This window comes from Lutjanus erythropterus, chromosome 9 (assembly GCF_056507025.1).
Source record: "Lutjanus erythropterus isolate fLutEry1 chromosome 9, fLutEry1.hap2, whole genome shotgun sequence".
Lineage (NCBI taxonomy): Eukaryota > Metazoa > Chordata > Actinopteri > Lutjaniformes > Lutjanidae > Lutjanus > Lutjanus erythropterus.
In genome coordinates this window covers 23,471,994-23,497,306 of record NC_139325.1, presented here as the reverse complement: position 1 = coordinate 23,497,306, position 25,313 = coordinate 23,471,994, and the positions used below count along the sequence as shown (strand labels likewise).

At 38.0% G+C, this 25,313-nt stretch overlaps 3 protein-coding genes across 4 annotated transcripts in view; 2 read left to right on the top strand and 1 right to left on the bottom strand.

Annotated features, from left to right (window-relative positions):
• Positions 1-3,078, top strand: part of itga10 (integrin, alpha 10) — a 39,736-nt gene extending 36,658 nt beyond the window's left edge. The window contains exons 23-30 of the mRNA XM_084726709.1: positions 65-154; positions 268-352; positions 485-598; positions 673-780; positions 1,889-2,002; positions 2,099-2,197; positions 2,285-2,398; positions 2,656-3,078. Coding sequence (XP_084582835.1) covers positions 65-154; positions 268-352; positions 485-598; positions 673-780; positions 1,889-2,002; positions 2,099-2,197; positions 2,285-2,398; positions 2,656-2,709 — 778 coding nt within the window. The 3' untranslated portion in view covers positions 2,710-3,078. The remainder of the gene's footprint in view (positions 1-64; positions 155-267; positions 353-484; positions 599-672; positions 781-1,888; positions 2,003-2,098; positions 2,198-2,284; positions 2,399-2,655) is intronic.
• Positions 3,079-11,396, bottom strand: polr3c (polymerase (RNA) III (DNA directed) polypeptide C). 2 transcript variants are annotated; one of them, XM_084726711.1, is made up of 13 exons: positions 11,256-11,396; positions 9,064-9,210; positions 8,213-8,477; positions 7,829-8,127; positions 7,570-7,674; positions 6,391-6,561; positions 6,252-6,303; positions 6,084-6,144; positions 5,538-5,688; positions 4,858-4,959; positions 4,603-4,652; positions 3,763-3,912; positions 3,079-3,337 (listed from the first exon to the last, which is right to left on the bottom strand). In XM_084726711.1, exons 2-13 carry the CDS (start codon positions 9,208-9,210, stop codon positions 3,259-3,261), a joined length of 1,632 nt encoding a protein of 543 aa, XP_084582837.1. In that variant the 5' UTR covers positions 11,256-11,396; the 3' UTR covers positions 3,079-3,258. The 2 variants fall into 2 exon arrangements, with proteins under 2 accessions (XP_084582837.1, XP_084582836.1); XM_084726710.1 differs by lacking the exon at positions 11,256-11,396 and adding an exon at positions 10,821-11,146.
• A 1,880-nt stretch (positions 11,397-13,276) lies between these two features.
• Positions 13,277-25,205, top strand: rnf115a (ring finger protein 115a). Its single transcript, XM_084726707.1, has 9 exons — positions 13,277-13,431; positions 17,955-18,013; positions 18,593-18,647; positions 18,879-19,159; positions 19,337-19,405; positions 19,492-19,564; positions 20,321-20,414; positions 22,452-22,567; positions 24,051-25,205. The coding sequence occupies exons 1-9, from the start codon at positions 13,354-13,356 to the stop codon at positions 24,168-24,170; spliced, it is 945 nt and encodes a 314-aa protein (XP_084582833.1). The 5' UTR covers positions 13,277-13,353; the 3' UTR covers positions 24,171-25,205.
• Positions 25,206-25,313: the final 108 nt, after the last annotated feature.

The window sequence follows — 25,313 nt, the reverse complement described above, 5'->3', positions numbered from 1 at the left end:
CAACAAGAGATGAAAACTGTACTGTTTTTTTGTGAGTTTCTGTAACCCTCTGTTTGTTTTCCAGTGACAGTGTGGAGAGAGGAGAAACTTTGGGGGACAACACAGTTCAGCTGCAGAGTTTTGTTCAGTATGAACCAGATTTGTTTGTTAGCAGGTATGTGTGTATATATGTGCAGCTAACTGTATGTATTATTCAGCAATAAGATGCTTTTGCTACTTTAAAAAAAAAGTATGTTTTTGTAGTTATGTGTTTTTCTTTCTGTGCAGTGACTCTAATTTGAACCGATATGAGGTCCACCCCACTCGGACAGTGTCGGAGGCAATTGGACCCGAGTTCTTCACGCACCTCAGGGTAAAGCTACACACGCTTGTTTTATAAACTCATGGCTTCAAGTTATTGTAAAGCTGCCAGTAAATAACATATATGAGTCTTTATCACTCTAAAAAACACAAAATTAGAGCATTTTTGTGTTTGTGTTTGTAGCTGCAGAACCTCGGCTGTTACGCTGTGAGTAATCTGGAGCTCAGGCTCAATCTGCCCTCTGTGGCTGCGGGAGACAGAGTCTTTATGACCGTCACTGAGGTCTTTTCATACAACGTGAGTACTGCTGCAGCACAAGTGTTTGTATCTCTCTATTAGATCATATCTGACATGTTTAAGTTGCCCCGTAGGCCACAGGGGTGAACTGCAGCGTGCTGGGTGATCTAGCCCAGCTGAAGGCCAGACAGAGAGACGTACGCGCCCTTCATCCTGAAGACATGATGCAGAATGACGTACTGGTGAGGCCCCCTGGGAACACAGCATCTACACAACACTGTGCAGCATGAGTGTATGAGCCAGACAGATTTGTTGGTTTGACAGTATTACTGGCCTAACACAGCTGTGTCTGTATCAGCATAAATATTTCCCGATATATTTTACAGAATATAGTGCTGTTTTTCAAATGAAGTGTTACTAATTTTTTCACAATAACAACATATATATGATAATAATTAATCATTTTGTTACAGATGTAAGCCTTATAAAATGATAAACAGATGAATATTACGTAAATAGAAAAAAGAAAACTAAAAAACATGAAAAATAAAGAAATGATAAATACATGTTAATCATAGAAAGATAAAGTTTACATATAAACACACCCTGTTCCTTACATACTACCACTTGCATACAAATCATTTATAAAGTGAGCTGTACGTGATTTTTTTTAGTTTTAAAGGCAGCTTTTTATGTTTGTTTACAGACACTATTGAATATATTGTAGTATACATATTTTTTCTATATATATTGTTTATTGAGTCCCACTGATACTGGATTTTTTGAGTGCTATGCCGATATTAGGGAGTAAAAAAATTCTCATCAATACACTTGCTGATATTCTTTACACAGAATGTAATATATAGAATATGTTAATATTACAAAACAATGTTAGGCCACTGAAACAGTATTTTTAAAAATAAAGTAACTACAAACTAAAAAACACAAATAGAAATGTTATGTATATTTGATTGTTTAACATATATATATTTTTGTTCTATCTTCATATGCAGATAAAGCTTAAAAAAATAAAACGATCTGCATTACGATCTTTAAAAAAAAGTTTGCATATCAGCGTGTACCGGACAACATATAGGCCAATACTGATATATACCGATGTAACTGTGAAAGGCCAATATTGAGCCAGTAATATCAGTATGCCCATATAGCAGTGAGGTTCTAATTGTTATATATTGTAGTAAAATGCACATATTATATATTATTGAATGGGAGTAACTATAATATGATTTTATGATTGATCCCTTTTCTTAATTCGAATTTGTGTTTTTTGCTTTATTGTTAAATTTAATCTCTAATGAGCACACGTATGCCGTATGTTCGTATGTGTAGAACTGTAGCAGGTCTTGGTGCACTGAGGTCGTCTGTGAAGTCCAGCAGCTTCTGAGAGGACAAACCGCCATCATTCGTGTCAGCCGCAGAGTTCACGATGATTTCTTCAGAAAAGTGAGTCACAGAGCAGCACACAGTTGCTCATTTCAGCCCATCTTTTCTGTTTTATGACAGAAACATTGATCATCACCTCTGCGTCTCTTTTTCTAGGCCAAATATAAGTCAGTGAGGATAATAGGCGCCTATCGCCTCGCAGCTCATGAGACGAACCTCGTCACACTTGGCACAGAGGGCACAGTCTGGAGGGAGGTAAGAAGAATAAAGTGGGATTTTGAACGGCAAAATGAGAATGGCATTTAGTTTCTCTAATCTCACCCTTCATCTGTTTTTCTGTAGACTGTACTGGAGGTGCTAAAGGGCAGAGCTATTCCTATCTCACTGTGGATTCTAATTGGCAGCATCATTGGAGGCCTGCTGCTACTGGCGCTTATCATTTTCATATTATGGAAGGTATTTTCATGTTAATATTTACCTTCAGACTTCTTCAGGAAAATGAATGTTTCATGGACAGAATATCAAAGGGATAGTCAGTATATTAGCTATGGTTCAACAACAAAAGGCAAATCAATATCAGTTTAAGTGTACACAATAATTAGAATATTTTCCCCACTTTACCTTTTCTAATGGGAAAACCACCATTATGTAAGTGAAACACTTCAAATAAACTGAACTGTCCCTTTAAATCTCTAAATCTCACTTCTCCTCAGCTGGGATTCTTCACACGCAAACAGAGAGGAGAGGATGAGAACCACGAGGACTGAGCCCAACTTTTTCTGCCATGACAACAGTCATTTCCTTTGACAACTACCACGCGAGTCCACCTCGTACCAGGCACAAGGAGAAAGTCCTGGGACTGAACTCGACACAGACGCAACAGGGACCTCCAGGACCAAAGAGAGCATTTGAAGGTCCAACAGAAATGCACTACCCACTATTTCCAGGGTCGGGAGCACTTAATGTAAATAATCTTTTTTTAATTTTAAGGAAAAACCAAAGTGTATTAAACCACAATTCTTCTATTTAATATACAGACATCTTCAAGGTTTTACATTTCAAACAATCACTTTGTTTTATGTTTGTCTTACTGATTTGTGTTTGTTCTTTAATGAAATTAAAACTGTTGAAAAGAATTCTTGTGTTCAGTTTATTAATTTGCTGATGCATAAAGGGTGCAATAAAAACAAGAAATAAACTATTTAGATGTTATTCCATTTCAAAGTGAAACATTCCAGCTATTTAAACTATAAAACAGAGATACTTGACAGCATTCATGCATGCATGTTGGTTGCAGTGCTCGTGAATCTCAACTCTCAACTTATGGAGGTGGAGCTGACGTAGGATTCTAGTAGAAAAATGGTTTCGTCCACCTGGTTCTCTGCTGAATCTAACCTGGAGGGGAGAAGAACAACAGTGAGAATGGTAACACCAACAGAACAAAGAAACCTGTAGGAAAGAGAACCGTAGTTTTCCAACACTGAATACCTTAAGGTAAAAAGGTAACACACATATCTTAAGGACAAAGTTGACTAATCTCAATTTCACTTGTCAATTCTGGCCATGTCATGCCATGTAATTTATATCAATGGTTCCTAAATGGTGAGCAGTGGTATTTTGTGACAACCAGAATAAACTGATAAATTAGAAGATTAGTCAAATTCGTCCTGTCATTTTTTTGTCATTTTGGCCTATTCTTTGGCTACTCAGTGTTGGAAATACTAGCTTGGTTTTAGCACCACAAACAAACTATTTCAAACTATTTATAAGCATATCCTTTCAAATATCTAGGAACTGAGGTTTTGTTTTGTGCTCATTACTTGTTGATGTGAAGCCGCAGGGCCTCCAGCTGTTGCTTTTCAGGAGCAGTGATCATCTCCTCGACCTCCGTCAGCTGCTCAGGCTCGGCCCCGCTGGCCTGCAGAGATGCCAGGATGGCCTCGATTCGCTGGGATTTCTCCAGCAGACGCCTGTCAGTCAAGCAGAAAAAGATCTGATCAATGACAGTGCGTGAGTCAGACTGTATTGATTTTAATTTAGTTTTAGTCAACTAAATATCCTAAGATTTCAGTCAGCTACATCTACAGCAGATTTTGTCACCTGAAATCTAAAAACAAGTTTAGTTAATCTTCCTGGAGGAAGTCAAAGTTTTTACATTTCAAGGAAATTACATTCTTTTTGTTACATACTGTATCTGTTTTAATTTTAGGTCACTGACACTTTGTACTCGTTATCTTGAGCACATCAGTTGATCTTTTAATTTATGATCCAAGATCACCGACTGTGTCACTCTCTTCTCACAACATTACAGAACAGCGGTGCTGTCTTTTAGTTTGTCTTGTTTTTCAAGTTTAGCCAAAGACACAGCTCAGGTCAGCTGATAAAAACATTGAAAAAGCTTGAGCTTGAAAAACAAAAACGTGTGTGTGTGGTTTGAAGTGCGGTTACCTTAGCATGAATAGCAGGAATTTCAGGAAGTCTCATTTGCAACAACAGCAGCAACATTTTGTCAGTTAAAAAATGTTGCTGGCAAAAATTATTAGTCAACAAAATTTAACACTGGAGTCAGACAACTTTTATAGTTGATCATGTGAGTCTGATCTGGTTTGCAGGGACAGAGACACAGAAAACATGGGAACACATAGTTATGCTGAACTCACTTGCTCTCTTTGCTCTCAAACAGGCGTCGCTCTATAAGGTTGGCTACTGTCTGCACAGAGAAAAATGTCCAGAGATGAGACATTACTGAAGGAAAGACAAAAAATGCATACCGTCTGTAGTCCTCTTGTCTGAAAATGGGCTGCAAGTAACGATTATTTTCAATATTGTGTTATATGCTTATTATTGAGTCTATAAAATGTTTTTTAAAAAAAAGCAATACTACTCTGAAGGCGACAGTATGTTCATTGCTTTACCTTGTAGCAGTCCTGGAGCAGCATTCTGGCAGTTGGGAGTTGGTTGACGGTGTAAAGATAGAAGGTACGAGAGGGAGCATAATCAGGAGTCTTTGGGATTTCCTGAAGAATTAAAAATATAATGGCTGTTCAGAGGGAACGAGTAGGTAAATTTAAGTATAAGGAGCAGGGCTGCTCCGTCAAATTTGAAGTCTCACATAATTTAAGTATCAGTGAAATTGCCCAGTGTTCACTTTTATTGAAGTACTCCTCCCTCATTGTCCACAGAACAAAAAATTAGGCTATGATGCTTTGTGGGTCTGGTTTTAAAATGATCTTAGTCACTCAGTGCATCTTCAGAAAGTGTGCCAAATAATTTTCAAAGTAGGTTTTTGGATCAGATTTTTTTGGATTGCTCCTACTTCCCATCACTCATGTTAAAATACTAAGAAAACTGGCCTGAAGAGAGTTGAATCTTGCTTTGGGAATATTTAAATCAATCACAGTAATCAGCATGTGCTCTTGTTTTTGTCCAAGTTACAAATAATTTCTGGCAACAGCTAAGACGGAGGACTGTTTTTGGAAGCTCTTCATTCAATCAGATGAGAGTTCAAAAGTTCAGAGTAGGGTAATAGCTCAGTAAGAACAGATAAATACAAAGAGAGGAACAGAGAGAGCATCTTCACATGTCGAGGATGTACCTGCAGCTGGACGAGGTTCTGTGAGAGCAGTGTGTAGAGCATGTCTTTGGCCTCTTTGGCTGGAATCATGGCAAAATCCTCCACCTGCTTCTGCTCCAGGTGACGTTTCCTTAGCAACAGGCGGAAGATGCGTGCCGAGCGGGATCCAAATCTGATGACAGATTAAAACAGGGTGTCTATGTGTATTAGCAAGTTAAATGTAAGATTTCTAAGGCATTTTAATGCTGCTGTTCAATAATATCTAAGGCCAGGTATGCACTAAAACTAAACACAGGGTTCCTATACCTTTTCAAACCTCAAACTCAAGCACTTTTCAAGAATTTTCAAGGTGCATTTTCAAGCTTTTCCTGCACCTTAACCCCTGAATAAATGAATACTTAGGTCTGTGTAATATGTTTTCAAGGTCTTTTTCAAATAAATGTGAATTTAAGACATTTTAATGTTTTAAGGACCTGCAGCCACCTTGTAAACATGATTAACTTTATAATTAGTTCCTGATGATAAGAAAATCACATGTATACACAATTTAAAAATGAACTCACTTACCTCTCTTGAACTACAGACTCAAGCGTGGCCCGAGCCAAATTGGCCAACGATCTGTGCAAATCTAAGACATGAGTTAAGAAAAGCATCTGTTCTTTGTGTTTCATGAATTAAATTATACAAAACAGTGTGTTGGTTCTTGACAAGTACCCTCTAAATGAAAAAGGATACTGACAACGTACATCCCTCCTCCACTTTCACCAGCTTTTCCCACAAACTCCATCTAGAAACGAAAGGGAAACATAGATCTAAAAAATGTATCTTGTAGATAAAAATTAGGATTGGAAAATATGACTTGAAGAGGTCGTACCGGGTCATCAACCAGTAGCGTGAGGTACTGGTCTAAGATGGGTCTGGGGATGTTGTAACTTGGGAGAGACCTGAAGATCTCATTGGCTGAGAGGGGCTTTGTGCACGTGGCTGTGGGCGAGGTCGTCACCTCACTCATCCTCAGCATCGTCCTCACGATTTCACTGCTGGTCTAAGTGATTAAAATTAAATGTTCAAAATTTTATCATAAAACCACCATAATAATGAAACACATTTTCACTTTCTTGCAGAGTTGAATGAGATCGATACCACTCTCATATCTGTAAGGCAACCATGACACTACAGCCAGCAGCTGGTTAGCTTAGCATATAGACTGGAAACATGGGGAAACAGCTAGCCTGGCTCTGTCTACACTCATGGTGGGAATCATTGGGAATCTCATGATGCCATTCTGATTCTTTGGTCAAAGGTAATTATTTAGACACTAAATCAAAACAGGCTTACAACTGCTCCCTTTTGTTAAGATGAATTACAAGAAAACTCTCACATGTGCTGCTGGAAATTGCCCTCGCAGATGACCTCTGCCTTTTTTCATTCCATCAACATCATATTATTAAAGCTACTTCAAGGAAATGTAATATTTTGTTCATTTCAGAGGCCCCTTTGAACAAAAGCATTGTTTCCACTACAATATCCACAAAATATAACATTAAAAAAAATATGTAAATAAAAATCTCCCCCTGCTGCTTTTTCACTGGCTGACGTGCTACTCACTGTAACTTTGCCAATGAACATGTAAACACAGACTCATTTCATCAGAATTAAAGGAGAATCAGTGGCAGTTATTCATAATAACTATACTGAAACAGTCAATCTTCTCATGGATGGTCTTGTTAACTTATGTAGGTCATACAGAGGCATCAGTAAGAAAAAACTGTTACATAACTAGTTTAAAACTTTTTACAATTTGTTAATCAATGCAGAATCGTCCACCCCTTTATTGTGACTCATTTCAAAATATATCCCCCCACCCCTTACCTACATTATAGGTCACAAACTCTGCCTACCAGCACACCTAAAGGTCTGGTTCTTCAATTTAATCAATGTGAGGATGATGAAAATGTGATTCAATTTTTATCTCTGAAAGAAAGCCAAAAAAAATATTTCTTCAAATGATCATCCCTTAAATAACATTTAAGCATCCATGTATGAACCTGACCTGGTCCAGTTTGTTGGCTACAGCGCTGATGATGGCCTGGTCTCTGAAGTGGAGATGAAACCTCTCAAAATTCACCTGCCAGTAAATCCCCTCATCACCATGTACCTGAACAGCAGAGACACAGAGACAGAGAGATGGACGTCACACAAAACATAAGCAATAAGTTATATGTAAAGGACAGTGAAATTAAGAGGTGATTATAGCTTTAAAGCTGCAGCAAATGTGTTAAAAGTATAACTAATGTGTTCCAAACGCCCACCTCTGGATCCATTTTAGCCTTCTTTGCACTCCTCTGTTCCTCTCCATCCTCGCTGGAGAGCTGGCGCTTGCCTCGCCCTATGAGTGTCACGTGAGGCACCTTGTAACAGTCGGGGAAGCTCTCTGGTGTGGGCGGAGCGGTGCTGACAGGGGCAGCAGGAGTACCAGGGGTAGCAGGGTTTGCAGGTGTAGCTGGAGTAGTTGTTGCTACCTCTGGTGGAGGGCAGCGCTGAAGAAAATGCGTCTCCACCAGTTTGGAGAAGGCAGAAGACACCTCACTGTAATCCATGCTGCGGCCCTCTAGAACAGGAGAGACAAAGAGAAAACGTCTGTTTTAGTTTAGATTTTGGAGCTTGATTGACAGGTGTTACGTGGTGTTACTGACCCTCCATGTTCTGTGTGAGGCGGTCCGCAACTGTCTTAACCGTGCTGCTCATGGTCATATTGCCTCTCTGCAGTAACTCCTCTATGATGAGCTCTCCGGTGTCGCCATACAGGGTTTTGGCAGTGTAAATGTAGCGTGGGTATCGCAGGATTCTCAGAATCCGATCACAGCTGGTCCGATACTCTGTGGGGCTTCCAACTCCTTTGCGGCCTGAGCTAAACACACAGACCCCATGCTGTGCAAGCACGCACAGGGACTTCTTAACCTACAGAGAGGGAGAGGGAAGAGCTGCTTGTAGGGTCATCACAATACCAGAATTCTAAACTTTAACACAATACTAGTATAAAAAAATGATACTCTATACGTCTTGATACCACGTCAAAAAGAAACAGGGAGCCACACAAAATAGGATAGGGTAATTTTTCCTTCTTTTTTTCAATTTCGAACTTGCACACAGTGCTGGTACAGAAAAAGTCACCAAACTGTGGCTAGTTTTGCTATGATGCAAGCCAAATTTCAAGGAGGACAACAAAGACCGAACTGAGGTCTTGAATAAACACAACAAAAAACAGAAACTGTATTTTGTATATTACATAATGTATTAGCATGTATTGTCCCATTTAAAAAAAATATGTAAAAACTGATTGTTATGTTTGTATTTTCCACTGCACTACTACTGTGTGTGGATGTAAATGCATTGCATATTACACCTACAATGGTTTGACTGTCTTCCAGTGTGTCCACAAAGGCTGGACTGCTAAACGCTGCTTGAAAATGTTTTATATGCCCCTAAAAATATGATGTAATATATCCATGGTGTGAAGTCGAGACAGTGAGTGTAGGAGTGGTACCAGATCCAGTGAAATGCCCGTCTCATGAATGATGGTTCTTAAATTCTGTGCTCCACTTCTGAGCAGGTGTGTTCCCACTTTGGCCACCACTTCTCCAAAGTGCTCCTGCAGCAGGAGACCACACAGACGCACCTCCTGGGCAGTCATCTGCACACACAAACACACACACAGGGAAGCATGCAGGTCAACAGAAGGTCTCACATACAGCCTCAGTACAAATATACCAACCATCTATAACATACATCAAGCATGTATATCGACACATGAGCAGCCAATATAACTCTGTCTGTGTGCTTCTAATTTACGGTATATACTGGAGACTGAGCTTGACAGGTTGATCCACCCAGAACATCTGATACTAATAAACCACTAAATAAAAGCATAATTAGTACTAAAGCTTCAAGGATTAGTCGATTAATCGATTAGTTGTCAACTATTAAATTAATCAGCAACTATTCTGATAATGGTTTGGGTCTTTTTTCTTCAAGATAAAATGTCCAAATTTTCTTTTTTCAGCTTCCGAATATGAATATTTTCTTGTTTCTTGAGTACTCTACGACAGCAAACTGAATATTTTTGGCTTGTGGACAAAACAAGAAATATGAGGACATCACCCTGGGCTTTGGGAAACACTGATCCACATTTTTTCGAATTTTGACATTTTATGGACCAAGCAACTAATCGACTAATCCAGAAAACTCTAAATACAGATAAATCTACAATGAAAATAACTGACAGTTGCAGCCTTTATTAGGATCTTAGAGCTTGCCAGCTCAAGGGTCATTAAAATGTGTGAATGTGTGAAATGTATTGTGTTGGAGGAGGACTACTGTTGCTATGGGCAAGTCAATGGTTGCTATGGGTTCTTATAAGAAAAATATAGAAACAGAAATTATAAATTCGCATCTTATTACAGGGTAGTGAAAGGACAGTCACATCATACTTTCTGATGCATTATTGTGCTATTGCATTTAAAATGTGTTTTCTTTTGATAGCAGCTACTACCAAATGAGGGAATATCTTTTGGAACAGTACCTTTCACAGCACAAGTATTACTAATAATATTATTGATGGCTCTAATTTTTCTCAGTAAGCCATGACAGCATGGCAGTGAGCCAGCACACACAGTACCAGAAGACTGAAGCAGTTCAAATGAATTCAGCCATCATTCACTTAATCATTAAAAACAGGCATGCATGATATTGAATTTTTGACGATATCTGATATGTTGGTATTTCCGACTCATTTGGCCAATGCAGATATATGCAGAAAACATCAAGTCTGAATCAACATTGTTATGCCTACTCTTATCGTGATGGCCCACTGGCAGATGCAGGCATAAGATACGGTTGGTGGGTGTAGTTCAGTGGAAAGAAAAGTAGTTCCAACATGAAACTGCTCACAACAAGGTCTGTGCATTATCTTGAGTGTCTGGATCATAATTTCTGGAAAGAGACATTGCTGTTTTTCAAAATTTTTTTGTTTGTTTTTTGTTTTTGGTGCTTTGAGCACCACAATCAGAGTGCCATCCATATTAGAGAAAAGGCAGATATTTCTACAGCTGCTATCTCCAAAACTCTGCAGCTCAAACCAAAATAATCTAGTCAGAAAAATATAGCATTAAGTTTGGAGGAAAAATGCCATTTTTTGAATTTGGGGTGAATGGTCTCTTTAAAACTACTTTGACAAGTGAAACTTGCTCAAAAAAGTGACCTCAGTACATGAAATGGGAGCAAAAGTAACTCATTACTACCCACCTCTGGTCTTAACTTGCATTTGTAGATGCAGCGTCGAACTGTGTTTACCGACAAAGGTTTTCCAAAGTGTTCCCGAGCCCATGTAGTAATATCCTTTACACTATCATGTTGATTTTTAATGCAGTGCTGCTTGAGGGATCGAAGGTCACGGGCGTTCAATGTTGGTTTTCGGCCTTGTCCCCTACGTGCAGAGATTTCTCCAGATTCTTTGAATCTTTTAATGACATTATGGATTGTAGATGGTGAAATCCCTAAATTCCTTGCAATTGTGCGCTGAGAAACATTGTTCTTAAACTGTTCGACTATTTGTCCACGCAGCTTTTGACCAAGTGGTGAACCTCGTCCCATCCTTGCTTGTGAATCACTGATCACACGAGGGTGCCCCTTAAATACCCACTCATGATATTATCACCTGTTACCTTTTAACCAGTTTACCTGTCAAATGTTCCAAACAGGTGTTTTTAGATCATTCCACAACTTTCCCAGTCTTTTGTTGCCCGTCTCAACTTTAGGAACGTGTTGCATCAAATTCAAAACTAGAAGAGTGCACTCAGTAGAGTGCAGATCTCGGCCAGGGAACCTGAAAAGAATCACCAACATTTTGATTAGTAACTATAATTTAATTACATATTTTTTCAATTTATTTTCTCTCCAGCACTGTTATTAGACGTGTGTCTGATGGTTTTTTTTTGTCATAATTGGTGTTTGTAAGGTCACTGCAACCTTGACATTTGACCACCAAAATCTGCTTAGTTTATTCTTGAGTCCAAGTGGACAATTGTGCCAATTCTGAAGAAATCCAAACAAGGTGTTCTTGAGATATCGCATTCACAAAAATGGGATAAAACAATCATAATGCCTTCTTGGGTTATGGCCAAAAATGTGATGTCCTTTGACCGCCAAAATCTAATTAGTTCATTCTTGAGTCCAAGTGGCCATTTTCTGTGAAGTTTGAGGAAATTCAAACAAGGCATTATTGAGATATTCCATTCACAAGAATGGGATGACACAAAAACATAACGCCTCTGGCCAGAGCTGTTGTGAGCGTGAAGGCATTAAATGAAAGGATTGTGCACATAGAAGATTAGTCTGATTGGTCAAGAAGTATGTAGGATTAGCAATAGGCAAGCTGCAGATCTGCTGATCACACAAACTTGCAAGCATTCGCATAAAAACCTACAGCCTTATGCTAGGTCCAAATACCGAGTATATATTTGGAAAACACAAAAAAAGTTTAGTATTTTGAACATTAAATATATTGTCTTTGTACTGTATTTAACTGAATAAGAATTGCTAAGTTTATCTTTAACACGGCATTTCAACTTTTTGGGAATCAGGGTCGTAGTTGCAGATTTATTTTCTGTTGTTGACTTTTTGACTAAAAGACTTGTTTCATGTTTTAGCACTAGTATGCTCAGATACAACATTTCTGGAGCTTGACCCGTACAAACTAAACTACATAAAAGACAAAATATCTTGGCTACTTCTGCTTTGATTTGGACCATTCTTTTGGTAATTTGTCCACTGTCCAGTTATATAAAGGTCATTTCCAGTGTAAGAAAAAGCTTACACACATTCTTGAGTTCAATTATCCCCAGTGGCATATGCAACTTTATACTTCTAATCCACTTAATATCAAAGGCAAATATTGTACTTTTTACTTCACTATATTTGTCTGATGGCTTTAGTTACTAGTTACTTTCCAGAACAGATTTTTTTTTTTTTTTTTTTTTTTCAGAAACTCCAGCAGTGTTTTGTGGAGTAAACAAACTTAAACCTGACTTTCAATCATGAGAGTCACAATGGCTGAATTTTCATTTTGGGTGAATTATCCCTTTAAGTAACATTTTGAAAGCTGGACATTTACATGCAACAAAGTATCTTTACACTGTGGTAATACTAAATTTACTCATGTAAAAAAAAAAAGAAAAAGTATTGCTTCCGCCACAATTTATGAGTTTATTTGAGTTCATTGCTAAAATGATGAAATATTACAAACAGAAGACTACATGGGTGCTCGGCGTGCGGACACATACTCTCACATTGACCAATGTCGGCAGTTCGTCGATCATTTTAAATTATTTATTATTTATTTTATTTTTATTTTTTATCTCATTTCAGACACATGTGTCCATATCAATATAAGGAAATGACAGAGATATAGTTCGACTGGTTTGAAAGAATAAAACGCCAGTTAGCTTAAAGCTACGAGTAACCGTTATGCTGACCAGACAGCTCAAACAGGTTAGCATACTAGCGCTAAGAGCTAACAGTTACATCTGAACATGTCAGTCTCCTACTTCTCTATTTTTCACAAACCTTTCAGAGAACAGTAGCAGTGTATGGCCAGCTTTTAATCACTCCACAGGCTGGAGACTGAACACATGCGGCTTCTCTCCTCTAGTTGACAACACATGAACACTTCCTGTTTGGATTTGTCCAGAGGTGCCGCGGTGCATGCCGGGCTGGAGGCGGACAGCTGCCTTCAGTTGGTGGAGGACCGACGTCAGTGTTTGTGCTGCTCTGGGGGAAGATGGCGGAGGCTGCGGCTGTTCCACCGCATCGGTTTTTCTGTCACTGTTGTAAGGGAGAAGTGAACCCCAAACTCCCGGTAAGATGGGCGTTTTTGTCTCTTTATTCGCCACCATCTCTGGTATAAAATGTGCGGTTGACAAGTGAACATTTCTCCAAAACACCGTTTGTTTCGATTGCTCGCTACAGCTCAACAGCAGCTAGCCTGTTAGCAGTTAGCAGCGTTAGTTGTTGTTAACTCTCTGAATAAACTCGTGACACTCGCAAATGTCTTCGTCCAAAAACAGACGTTACAAGCAAATGTCGACAGGTTCATTTAGGTTTGCGTGTTTGAGACAGTTTTGTCAAAGCACTGTACTTGACGCTTTGTTTTGACAGCTTGGGGATATTATGTTTTGCACAAGACAACAGAAACAGCTGAGAGAAGGTGGTCTATGTTATTACCTTGTCATTTAATGGTTTTGATATTAGTTGTTTGATATTAGGCTGGTTTTGTTTTCAGTTTTTCTTTCTGATAAAACAGATTGTGGACAGGACAAGTTGGGGGAAATTTCAGGCACATAAACGCCAAGTTTTTAGTTTCAGTTTTAAAGTCAACGTGAGTTTAATGTGTAGTGAAACCAGTGACATGATCTACATCTTGCCAGACATTTACTATTTTACTTTGATTATTGAACACATATTTTCTACATAAGAGACAATTGTGAGGCTTTCTTCCTCACACTCAGTTGCCAACTTATTAGGTACATCCTGCTCAAACTAATCCAGTCTAACAGACTTAAAGGTTAAAGGTTATGATGGTTTTGTTGAAACGGTTTTAGAGAGGTGTCCGTTCAATCTTATTGGTCATTTTTTTAAACTGTTGTTTGTTGGGCTACAACTAACAATTATTTTAACGATTGATTAGTCGGGTGATTATTTTCTCGACAAATCAGTTAATAGGTATTTGTTTTAAAATGTCAGAAAATTATGAAAAATGTCAGTCAGTGTTTCCCAGGGCATAAGATGATGTCCTTAAATGTCTTATTTTACTTACAACACAAAGATATTCAGCTTACTGTCATAGATGAGTAAAGAAACCAAAACATTCACATTTAGGAGGCTGAAGGAGAATTTAGACTTTTTTTCTTTAAAAAATTACTCAAACCAATTAATCAATTGTCCAAAAAGATGATGATTCATTTTATAATCAGTTGATGGCTGATTAATTGATTAATCATTGCAGCTCTAGTTGTTTGAGCTGCAGTGTAGCAGTGGGGCTCCAACTAACCATTATTTATATTGTTGATTATTTTCTTGATTAATCAATTAGGTTTTGGTCTGTTAAGTGGTGAAAAATGTTGAGCACTGTTTCTGAAAGCCAAAGATGACATTCACAAATGTCTTGCATTGTCAACAACGTAAAAATATTCAGTTTACTGTAAAAATTGGGTAAAGAAAATACTCCAAATGTCAGAAGCTGGAATTGCTAATCAAAATAGTTGGTGATTAATTTAATATTTGACAACTAATAGATTAATTGTTGCAGCTCTTGTTTGTAGCACTGAAGTGATTAGTTGATTAATCAATTAGTTGATGGACAGAAAATGTGTTGCTAACAATTTGGAGGATAATCAATTCATTGTGTGATTCATTATCAAAATAAGCAACATTTTTTTTCTAGTTCCAACATCTCAAATGTGAAGAGTTGATGGTTTTCATATTTTTTAATAGGGATGTAACAATACTAAAGACTCAACATATAACAATACCATGCCAAAAAGTCCATAGTAAAAAAATATGACTCAAAAAATGTCCTTAATGATATAAGAAATCTGATGCATACTGCATTTTTTGTTCATATAAAATTTGTTTTTCTTTTCCCTTGTTTAATAAAATAATAGAAAAGTAACCACCTATGACCCAAGCATGTGCAAAAAATTGGCAATGAATTTTTGAATTATGGATTTACAATTACAAAACAAAAACAATGCAGCTGTCAGTAGCAGTCCTTTTCATAAATTAATTAACCAGTATTATCATGATAGGTATCGTACTTGTCCAGTATGTTATCAAGATATTTTTTTATCACAATTATTGCTATTTTAAGATATCACATTGTATTTTAGGAAGCAGTGATGGGCATTTGATTTTTCATTAAATGATACAATGAATGGTAGATTAACTGCTTATGAAAATACTCGTGGACAAAATAAACCTAATAAACTAGAGGTGAACAAAATATACCTAATAAACTAGCAACTGATTGTATATTACATTGTCTGTTTGCTAGCAGTACGCAGTCATTGCGTCAGTACGTCAGTCCATGAGATTATCTTGTCAGCTGAATCCTTATTTTTATGTTATGGTTGAGGATAATTCCAGCCTGGCCTGTCACTGACTCTAAACTGGCCTGCTTGTCTCAGACACACTCAGTCCTGTGGCATGTCTTCCTTGAGCCAACTAACTGCAACACCCGCGGTGATCATCACGCCACACTACTACTTTCTATCCCAAGGACCATCTCTCAGTCGTGTATCTATTTATGCAGTAGATGTGATAACCTTTTTATGGGGAAAATGACACACAACTCACATAAACTGTTTTTGCTTACTGTAGGGTTTGTCAACCAGTTGTGTCCACATTTCTGCTTTTAGATTTCTGTTAACCAAGCTAATAGAGTGATAAATTTTCATGTGAGTTTGATCATGGTATTCGTTCATATTCTGTTTTCAAAAGCATTCAATGAGCTCCAAATATAATGTAATATAAATATGTTATAATATGAAAACATTCTGACCTACTTTTCCTTAACATATGTTATAAAATCAGCACATCAGTCTAATCTTCCATAGTCCCATCTGTATATTAAATGACCCCACTCAGTCCTGTTCCCATAGTTGAGAAACCCTGGCTTACACACTGAAGAGACAACAACATATGAACCAGCTGTACAAACTGGCTGTAGCGCCTTCCTCGTTCTGTTACAGTGGTTTCTAATACACTTCACTCTTTTAGGTGTGGTTGGCAGACCAGCTCTACCTCTTGAGCTACATTCATAAAACACTGGCTGTCATACAAATCTTACTGATATGATTCTTACAAAGGTAGACTGGCAAAGTGTTGTTTTGTTTACCATACCAATCAGTATAAGGTCTTTACAGTTTTTTATGATTCCCTTCAGGGGCTTGGCAAATATTTCCAGATATCAACAGGCTATATCATAACATGGCAAATACAGTACATGGATATTACTTCAGTATAAAAAACAAACAGATGTTCAACACAATGAACTTCAGACAAAACTTTTCACATGTGTAAAACAAAAACTATTCATTTTGGTCTTGTAATCTTGTAATTGCTATTTTCTTGTAATGAATCAATTAATCATTAGTGGTGGGTAATCTTACTATTTTAGATTGAGATTGTGATATAAGGTTATTGTGATAAAATGGGACTTTATTAATCCCGAGGGAAATTCTTGTGTCAGATTGCTCCAAAATAACAATAACAAAGGTGATGAGGAGCGACTCTGGCAGGCTGCTGTCTGGGACGGCGCCAGAAGTGAAACCCTTCCACAATCTACCTTTCAGGTGAATCGTAGAGATCACAGTATTTAATGTCCTCTAACTTCTGTCTCCAACCTTCACATTAACTCATTGCCTAACAGACCCACGCTATTTGAACAAACCAATAGAGTGATGTAGCCAACTAGATGGCTTTGCTGATTGAATTTCTTCACAAGGCTTTTCCGTAGATGAGGTGAGGTATTGCAAACAATCATAATCAATCATCAAGTACTCACAACTCAGTTGCATTATGTTATGTTTTGGATTCTATTTACAACTTCAGATTAAAGTCAGGTTTTAATCACTGTTTTGAAACCTGTGTAGTATCTTTAAAGCTTCATCGTCCAAATGAAGAAATTCATAGACTATTTTAAGTCTGGTTATAGTCTACAGAGCATTTTGAAACTGAGAAACAAGATCACAATTTACAGGAGATTGTGGATAATGATCGTGACAATATTTTTTGTCCAGATTGCCCACCCAGAAGAAGAGGACAAAAAATTCTGGGAGAATCACCGATTCTACCTTTTTGAATCGATTATTGAAATTGAAAGCTCAGTTCTGTCATTTTTTGATTTAATATTAAAATTGTGATGTCCCTACATAAAACCAATGATCTGTCAATCTTTACAAATCAAAACTCAATAGTTAAACAATGGCATGAGCGTCGATGCTAAATAAAGAAAGTCATATTGAATCTATGAAGTTGGAGAATCATGAAACTACTACAGTTAGATCATATGACCACAAAATGATTTTACTTAAGTAGAGTTCAAACATTTAACCTGAGTCTCCTTTGATAATCAGTTATTAATTTCAGTCATTTTAAAACAGAAATTCAAAATATGTTTTGCTCATGGCTTCTCCAGTGTGACAGTTTGCTGCTTTTCTCTGTATTTGTATGGTTGTCAGCTGAATTCCTTTGACTTGTGACCTGTTGGTCAGACAAAACAAGACATTTGCATATGTCACCTTGGCTTTTAGGAAATTATAATGAGTGTTTTTTTTTCTCCTGACCCTGTGTGACTCCTGTGTTTGTGTTGACTCTTTGCAGGAATACATCTGTCCAAGATGTGATTCAGGGTTCATAGAGGAAGTAACAGAAGACTCCAGGTAAGAGACATATATTGTTCTGTTTATCTGCTTCACATCTCCAAACACCATGAGGTGTTGAGGCGTTTTTTTTAGCATCAGTCTGGAACAAAAGCTGGTACATACATGGGCTGTCGACGTTTTTTATACATGTGTACAAGAATCCACATATTGTACTGCAGAAGATGGTAAGCTCACCATTAGAGCTGTGACAATTTGCCAATTGGAGGAAAATTAATTACCTACTATTTTTTTTTTCAAGCAAAACTGTCCATTATTTGCTGGTTCTAGCTTATTAAATGTAAGAATTTGCTGCTTTTCTTTGTCATTTATGACAGTAAATGAAGAGCCTTCTGGTTTTGGACTGCTGTTGGACACAAAATGCAATTTAAAGACATAAATGTGGACTCTGGGAAATTGTGATAAGCATTTTTCATAATTTTTGACATTTCATAGACTTTACAGACTTTATAATTGTGAAAATAATCATTAGCTGCAGCCCTACTCATCATCCAGTTTTGTCCTAGACTAGCACTGAACCTGTTCAGTGGATGTCGCTAATAATGTGTCTTTTGTCCCTTTGTGCACATTTTTCCTCAGTCTCCTAGAGGGTGGTGCTAATGGGCTAGATGACACAGCCACACACTTTGCAGAGGTATGAGCTGCTCTCAGGAATTTTGGGGAGAAGGGTGGGAAAAAGTGATTGATTGCCATTGTTTTATGAGTTTTGATTAAACGTGACTTGTCTTTCCCCCTGCCTTCTTTGTCTCCACTCACCTTTCTTTCCCATCCTCAATCCCACTTTCTGCCTGAAAATCCCTCTTTTTCCCAAACCCCCTCACCTCTCTCCTCCCCTGTCCAAACCCTTCAAACATCCATGTTGTAGCTATGGCACCTGTTGTTACTGGAGCGGCCATTCACAGACGGTGACACACCTGACTCAGAACCTCGGCTCCCTGGAGGGCGCTTAGGTGGTCTTAGTGACCTGGGGGGATTGGGAGGGGGACCAATCGGGGGGTCAGTCCCAGCAGGCCTAGGGGGACCCATGGGGGGTCTACTAGGTGCCGGGGAACACTGGGGACCAGGACGTCCCCCTCGTCTGCACAGCCAGAGGAGATACCGGTCCAGAGGCAGCAGTAGGCCGGACCGCTCGCCTGCTGTGGAGGGGTGAGTAACTGACCGGTTCAGCTTCCACCTCCTCTGTCTTCCTTACCATCTTCTTGGCACTGTCAACTGTCACTCTCACTTGTAATAATGACGGTGCTATTTATGCTCCTACAATCCTCACGGCTCTTATTTTTGGCAGTGACATTTACGGTTGTATATTTTCTCTCTGTGTCTTAGGATTGTACAACAGTTTCTTACTGGCCTCTTTGCCAACTCTGGAGTCCCTGGCTCGCCTCCCCTTTCATGGTAAGATGATATTACAGTAGTGTCACACTAACTTCACAGTGTCTGTGATATTTCTTATCAAGCTGTGGTGTCTGTGTCTCTCTCAGGACAGGGATGCTGCACTCTAACCCAGGGGACTACGCTTGGGGACAGGGAGGGTTAGATGCTGTGATAACACAGGTAAGCCAAATTTAATAGAACTTCATGTCAATTTTATGTTAAGGGTTTCAAAGAATAGTCGCCTATCAGAAGTCGACACTGTGCATCATTGTAGACTAATCCTTCATCTTTGGTCAACCATGTTAATAAATAGAATTTAAAGTATTTAGAGATGGAAAGATTCCTGCCATCCCTTCAAGAAACTAGGGCTTAGTTCACACGGCAGTGAAATGCGACCCAAATCCGATCTTTTTGCCTACATGCGACCCAGGTCTGATTTTTTTTTCATGACCGTGTGAACAGCTCAAGTCACATGAAATCAGATTTTTTAAAATCCTACCTGGGTCGCTTTCAGAGGTGGTACTGTATCGGATATGTGTCTGATATTTTGCAACGCACCTGCCGTCTGAACAGTCATGTCGCGTCTAATGCGCCTTTGTGTCACTCTAGAGTGACTGAGTGACAATCGTCACAATTGTGTGCCGGTTGTTGCTAAGAAAATGGATATTTACAGCTTCTCAGAGCCAATCAAGCGCTCTTCTATTTGACCTACCACCAGATTGGTCCCGTCTTTACCCTTTACTGCTTGGATTTAAGACCTTTTTAACAAGAGTTGATTACTGCTATTGCCAACTAGTTGACTACTTTTGGGTGTAGTCGATGACTGCTAAAATTTAGTAGTCGTGAATAAGCTGCTTTATGTCTCTTTATGTCACCTTTTAAGTTTATAAATGTGTGTGTGTGTGTGTGTGTGTGTGTGTGTGTGTGTGTCTGTAGTTACTAGGTCAGCTAGAGAACACAGGACCTCCTCCAGCAGAGAAAGAGAAGATCTCTTCTCTCCCAACTGTCAATATCTCTCAGGAACAAGCAGGTCAGTAATACCTTGTTGTCACATTTGTCTCACTTGATCTCTCCACGTTTCTCGTCATCTTCCTGAAGTACAAGTACAGAAATTAGAGAAGTAGCATGTAGAAACGGTGTGTAGAGCCACAATATTTTCATATCTGCCTCAATGAATTAAGGTTTTATTTCTACCAAACCAGGGTTGGTGATTGTTGCAGTGGAAAGACCAGGCAAAACATTTCTGATGAGTTTAATTTTGTTTCTGCAGTATTTAAATGATAATGGCAATGCTAGCTAGCCAGCTAACTTTGCTAATGGTTATCTAAGACACTGAGGTGATATTCAAAATGCTCAAAAAATCTGTTTAAAAAAAAATGAACAGGAAATACTATTAACAGTATATACTAAGCTAACTTAAGAATGAAAAATCACTATTTGTAGGTAAAGGTAGCATAAAGATAGGACAAGAAACAGACAGACACGCAGCTCATAAAACAGATATATGTTACAGTACATTGTACAAGTAGAAACTTGCTCATCGCATAGTGGGAGCTGTCAGTCTGATTCTCCTTAGGCACACCTTGGGCTGAACCTGCTCTTTGTGAATCTGTTACTGAGTTTATGTGTAAAGGCATCACTAGGTGCTTAGTAACTACTGGCTAGTTTTTAAGTAAGATTTAAATTGGGCTACACCATTAAAAACTGTCTTACCTATTAAGGTAAAGTAACAGTTTGCAGTTTGATTTTTCATTCATAAAGTTGACAATCCAAATCGAAATCATGTTTCGAATGCTTCTGTTTTTTTCTTATTTCTGCCCAGTTGCAGATAGAGATTAGACATAAGTAATATTATTAGTATTACTTGTAGGATGAGATTCAGGTGGTGGCTATGAAGGATTGTTTTCAAATCATGTGATCCAAACATTTCCAATAACTCCAGATCAATGTAAAGTCCAATAATCTAAATGTATTGAAAACAGATAGATTTTATCATTTCCTGAATTCACCATGTTTTTATCTAACCAAATGTTCTGCTTTAATCCATATTTGTTGGCATATATCCTTGAAAAAAGATCATTTTCACTGCAGTCAAAACACGGTTTGCTTTGCTCCCTGCTGCATACACCAATATTAACAGGACAGTCTAGCAGAAATATAACGGCACCGTAAATTACATTTATATAACCAAAATAACAGAATATCTATTTCAGTTGTAACAATATCATAGTAAGTTACTTAACTCGTTTCATGACTATTTTATGCACTTAGTGGATCAGCCTGCTGCCTACATGTATTAATGTTGACAAAAGTGATCTGTTATCGTCATTAAAGAAAGTTGATTTAGTATTAAAAAAAACCTCATTCAGTCAGATGAATCACTTTTTGTTAGGGTGATGACGTCAATAAAATATGATGACAGACATTTGAAGCTTCATTTGACAAACTCAATAGAAGCTTCAAAATTGGAAAAATAGACATTTGGCACAGCCCTACTAATAACACATCTGTCATAATATAAATACACGCTTATTTGTTTACAAGTCTCTGCAGCTCTGAGATACAGCATGAAAAAGCACTTTTTGTTTATTGCTGCCTGCCAAGAGAAGCTTCTGAAACAGTGTCTGTTAAGGGTGAAATGCCCTTTAACCTTGAGAGACTCAACAATTTGTTCCATAAATTTCTCCAAGGTGACGTCTTTTTGCTCACTAGTCTTTCTTTGTGGATCTGTTCTCCCTGACTTCCTCTTCTGTGTGTGCTGTTGTCCTATTTTACCATTCAACTGTGACTGTGTGGTTAGTTATGCAGCCCAGCTTTGCAGGGTCATATTACTATATTATACTATTGTTTCATGGATTTTAGTAATTAGTAAAAAAAAAAAAAAATGCTCAGTACCTGTGAAGGACCTTCATGATGCAAACACAGTTTAGGTATTAATGATCTGATACATGTCCCTCAACAAATGTAGCAAATCATTACCAAGTGACTGATAATTAACACTAGAAACCACATGAGTATTGATAGCATGTAAATGCGATAAACCACATTTCCATCTTCTCTGTTGTAGACTGCTGTATGGAATGTCCGGTGTGTAAAGAGGACTTCGCGGTGGGGGAGCCAGTCAGACAGCTACCCTGTAACCACTTCTTTCATTCAGACTGTATAGTACCATGGCTGGAAATGGTGAGTCACAACAAAGAAAGTGGAATAAATTCATGAAATAGATCCTTAATGACATGTAATGCTTTATATGAGGCATTCACGGTGCTCATGAAGATATTAAGACCTAAAGGAAATTTGAACACATGCTTTGGTTACCCTCATATGGATTTATTGGGGCATTTCCGTACGCTAATTGCAAATTTCCTGGCACGCGCCTCCAATTTAAGATCAAACATGATTCATCAACATACTCAGGTGAGTAAGAACAGAGTTGGCTGTCAGTGAGTGTTTCATGAATCCCATGTGGGATTTTCTTATTTTGCTCTTATTGCTTTTGCATAAAAATATATGAGAAAAAAGAGAAAACATTCATGAGGTATGAGGCCCAATGAGAGCAGACCATAAGAGCAGACGTGCAGGGGGAGGAGAGGAGTTAGAAAGTTAGAAAGAAAGAAGTTAGAAAGTAGTTCAGACTGAGATAAGACATTCCTTTATTAGTCCCACAGTAGGGACACTTTCAGTGTTGCAGCAGCTAAATGGATAGCAAAAATAGAATAGAAAGTATAAAAAAAAACAATAAATAGTAAATAAGCAGTATAAACAAGGGCAAATATCAAAAATTAACAGTTTAAACAAGAGGACATAAAAATGAGAGGAAAGTAAAACAAGGGGAAATATAAAGATAGGAACAGTATATATAGAACATAAACGGACTCAACAGTTGAATTTACCATTGCACAGAGGGAATATCAATATTGAAAATAAATAATAATTGAAATTAAAATTTACCTGATGAAATATTGATATTGCACACTGGAATCATAATAAGCCTGATTAAAGTATTGATTTTGCACAACTAGCTCCACTTCCACTACAATAATAACATGCTGCACACTGAATCCTCGGAATTAATAATCTAATATGTCACTTCTCGCATGTGTTTCCTTGACAAAGCCTAGTTTAGTAGTTTAGAGCCAGGCACATACAGCTGGTGAAAAGTCCTGCAATGTTTAAACTGCTGACACTGATCAGTCACATAGCAGGCAAACCACAACAACTTCAAGGTTCCTGATTACAAGACAGAAAGTCATTTGGTTTAACCAAGTCAATAGTTGGATCAATCCAGGGTTGGTCTTCATAAGATATGTTGACAGTAACAGAATATATATAGAATATCACCAGTCTTACCCTTAATGCTTTCGTTAAAGGAATGTCTAATAGAGTAAAGCTGTGTTTGTGTTCAGATTAAGTTAATCAACAAAACATTGTTTAAATGCAGGATTAGTTTCCTCATACTGAAGTTTCCCTTCTCCATCAGCCATTTAACATTAACTGTGGGGAATTTTGCAGATGTATATGTGACTGACCAGACAGAAAAATTACAGCAATAAAAGTCAAACAACAGCCTGAGCATCATGTAAAAATACAACTAAAATATTGAGTCTGCTTGTGAGAAAACTGCCCAAAGCTAATGTTACCTATATTCTGTTCTGTGGACACACAGCATGACACATGTCCAGTGTGTAGGAAGAGTTTGAACGGAGAAGACAGCAGCAGCCAGCCCCCATCAGAGTCCCCCTCCCTCTCCATGGACCCCCGCACACAGGAGAGATGGTCCTTCTGAGACATCCACCTGTCTCATCCCTCAGTTCTCCTCGCCTACATCCAACAACACACCGAGAAGACAAAACGCTTCTCACTTTCCTCTTTTCATCTCTGTTGCAGTCATAATCATCTCAGTCTGATTTTTTTTTTTTTTTGTATTTTTTATTTTCTATTTTAATGCCTTTCTCCTCAACCATGTATACAGAAACCCGTATGGACGTCTTAACAGTCACTCGAGGTCGGCTAGATCTCTTTTTGCCTAATAACAAACCAGCCTAGATTGATGATGATGATCAAGCCCATGTCTTCTAAACTTCCACTCCTCAAACTCCTTTTCCCATCTTTCTTGAAATGCACTGCTGCGATACACTATTGTGGGGACATGCCAGACTTTATATCATACACCGTACCCTCGTTACTCACCGGAAAATTAGGTAAATCCTGCAACTGAGCCCTGTATGGCATCTGGGAATACTAAAGTGGGTGCTTTCACTCTTGGCATTTACAGGGACTGGACCTGACAACATGAATACATATACCCCTGCAATAAATGTTGTGTTTATGAAGGGTATGTTTAATTTTTTTTAGATTAAGTCAGAAAGAACTCTGGGTTGCTTCCATTTAATGGCCACAAATGGAAGCTGTGACATCAAATGAAATCAAGGGACTCCTCACACCTTTCAGGACTCTTCTGCATTTGGAAAAAAAAATCATGTCATACCAGCAAGGGAATGAAATAAAAAAATAAAAAATATGGAGCTCGGGCCATCATCTAATGATTAAAAATACTCCTCCTGGTGTATATATTCTAAACAGATGGCATCCCTCTGTCATTTTATTCCTCTGTTTATGTCTTTTTTGTTTCACATTTTTATCACTTTTTTGTTTCTGATGTAAATAATTTAAGTCCAACAACTTATGGTTTGCAAAGGAAAAAAAAAACATTGAGAATGGAGACACAAATGTGAAATACCTGGTTATCAAACTGTATATTATATATATGAAAAAAATGTCTATGATGTATTAATAAATTGACAAAAAAACTCAGTTTGTCGTTGTTCACAACCTGATTAGCACAAGTGTCATTATATTACAGGAGTCACAGGAGTGCCATAAAAAAGAATAAGATAACAAGTGTGCAAATATAAAGGAAAAATGATAA

Excerpts from the sequence above, each read along its gene's own strand:
- rnf115a (XM_084726707.1), top strand. The coding sequence starts at position 13,354 with ATGGCGGAGGCTGCGGCTGTTCCACCGCATCGGTTTTTCTGTCACTGT. Across the intron at positions 18,014-18,592 it reads GAAGTAACAGAAGACTCCAG|TCTCCTAGAGGGTGGTGCTA; the intron begins GTAAGAGACATA and ends ATTTTTCCTCAG. Across the intron at positions 19,160-19,336 it reads CGCTCGCCTGCTGTGGAGGG|GATTGTACAACAGTTTCTTA; the intron begins GTGAGTAACTGA and ends TCTGTGTCTTAG.
- polr3c (XM_084726711.1), bottom strand. The coding sequence starts at position 9,210 with ATGACTGCCCAGGAGGTGCGTCTGTGTGGTCTCCTGCTGCAGGAGCAC. Across the intron at positions 6,145-6,251 it reads AGGAGGGATGTACGTTGTCA|ATTTGCACAGATCGTTGGCC; the intron begins GTATCCTTTTTC and ends CTCATGTCTTAG. Across the intron at positions 3,338-3,762 it reads CTGCGGCTTCACATCAACAA|GTTAGATTCAGCAGAGAACC; the intron begins GTAATGAGCACA and ends TCTCCCCTCCAG.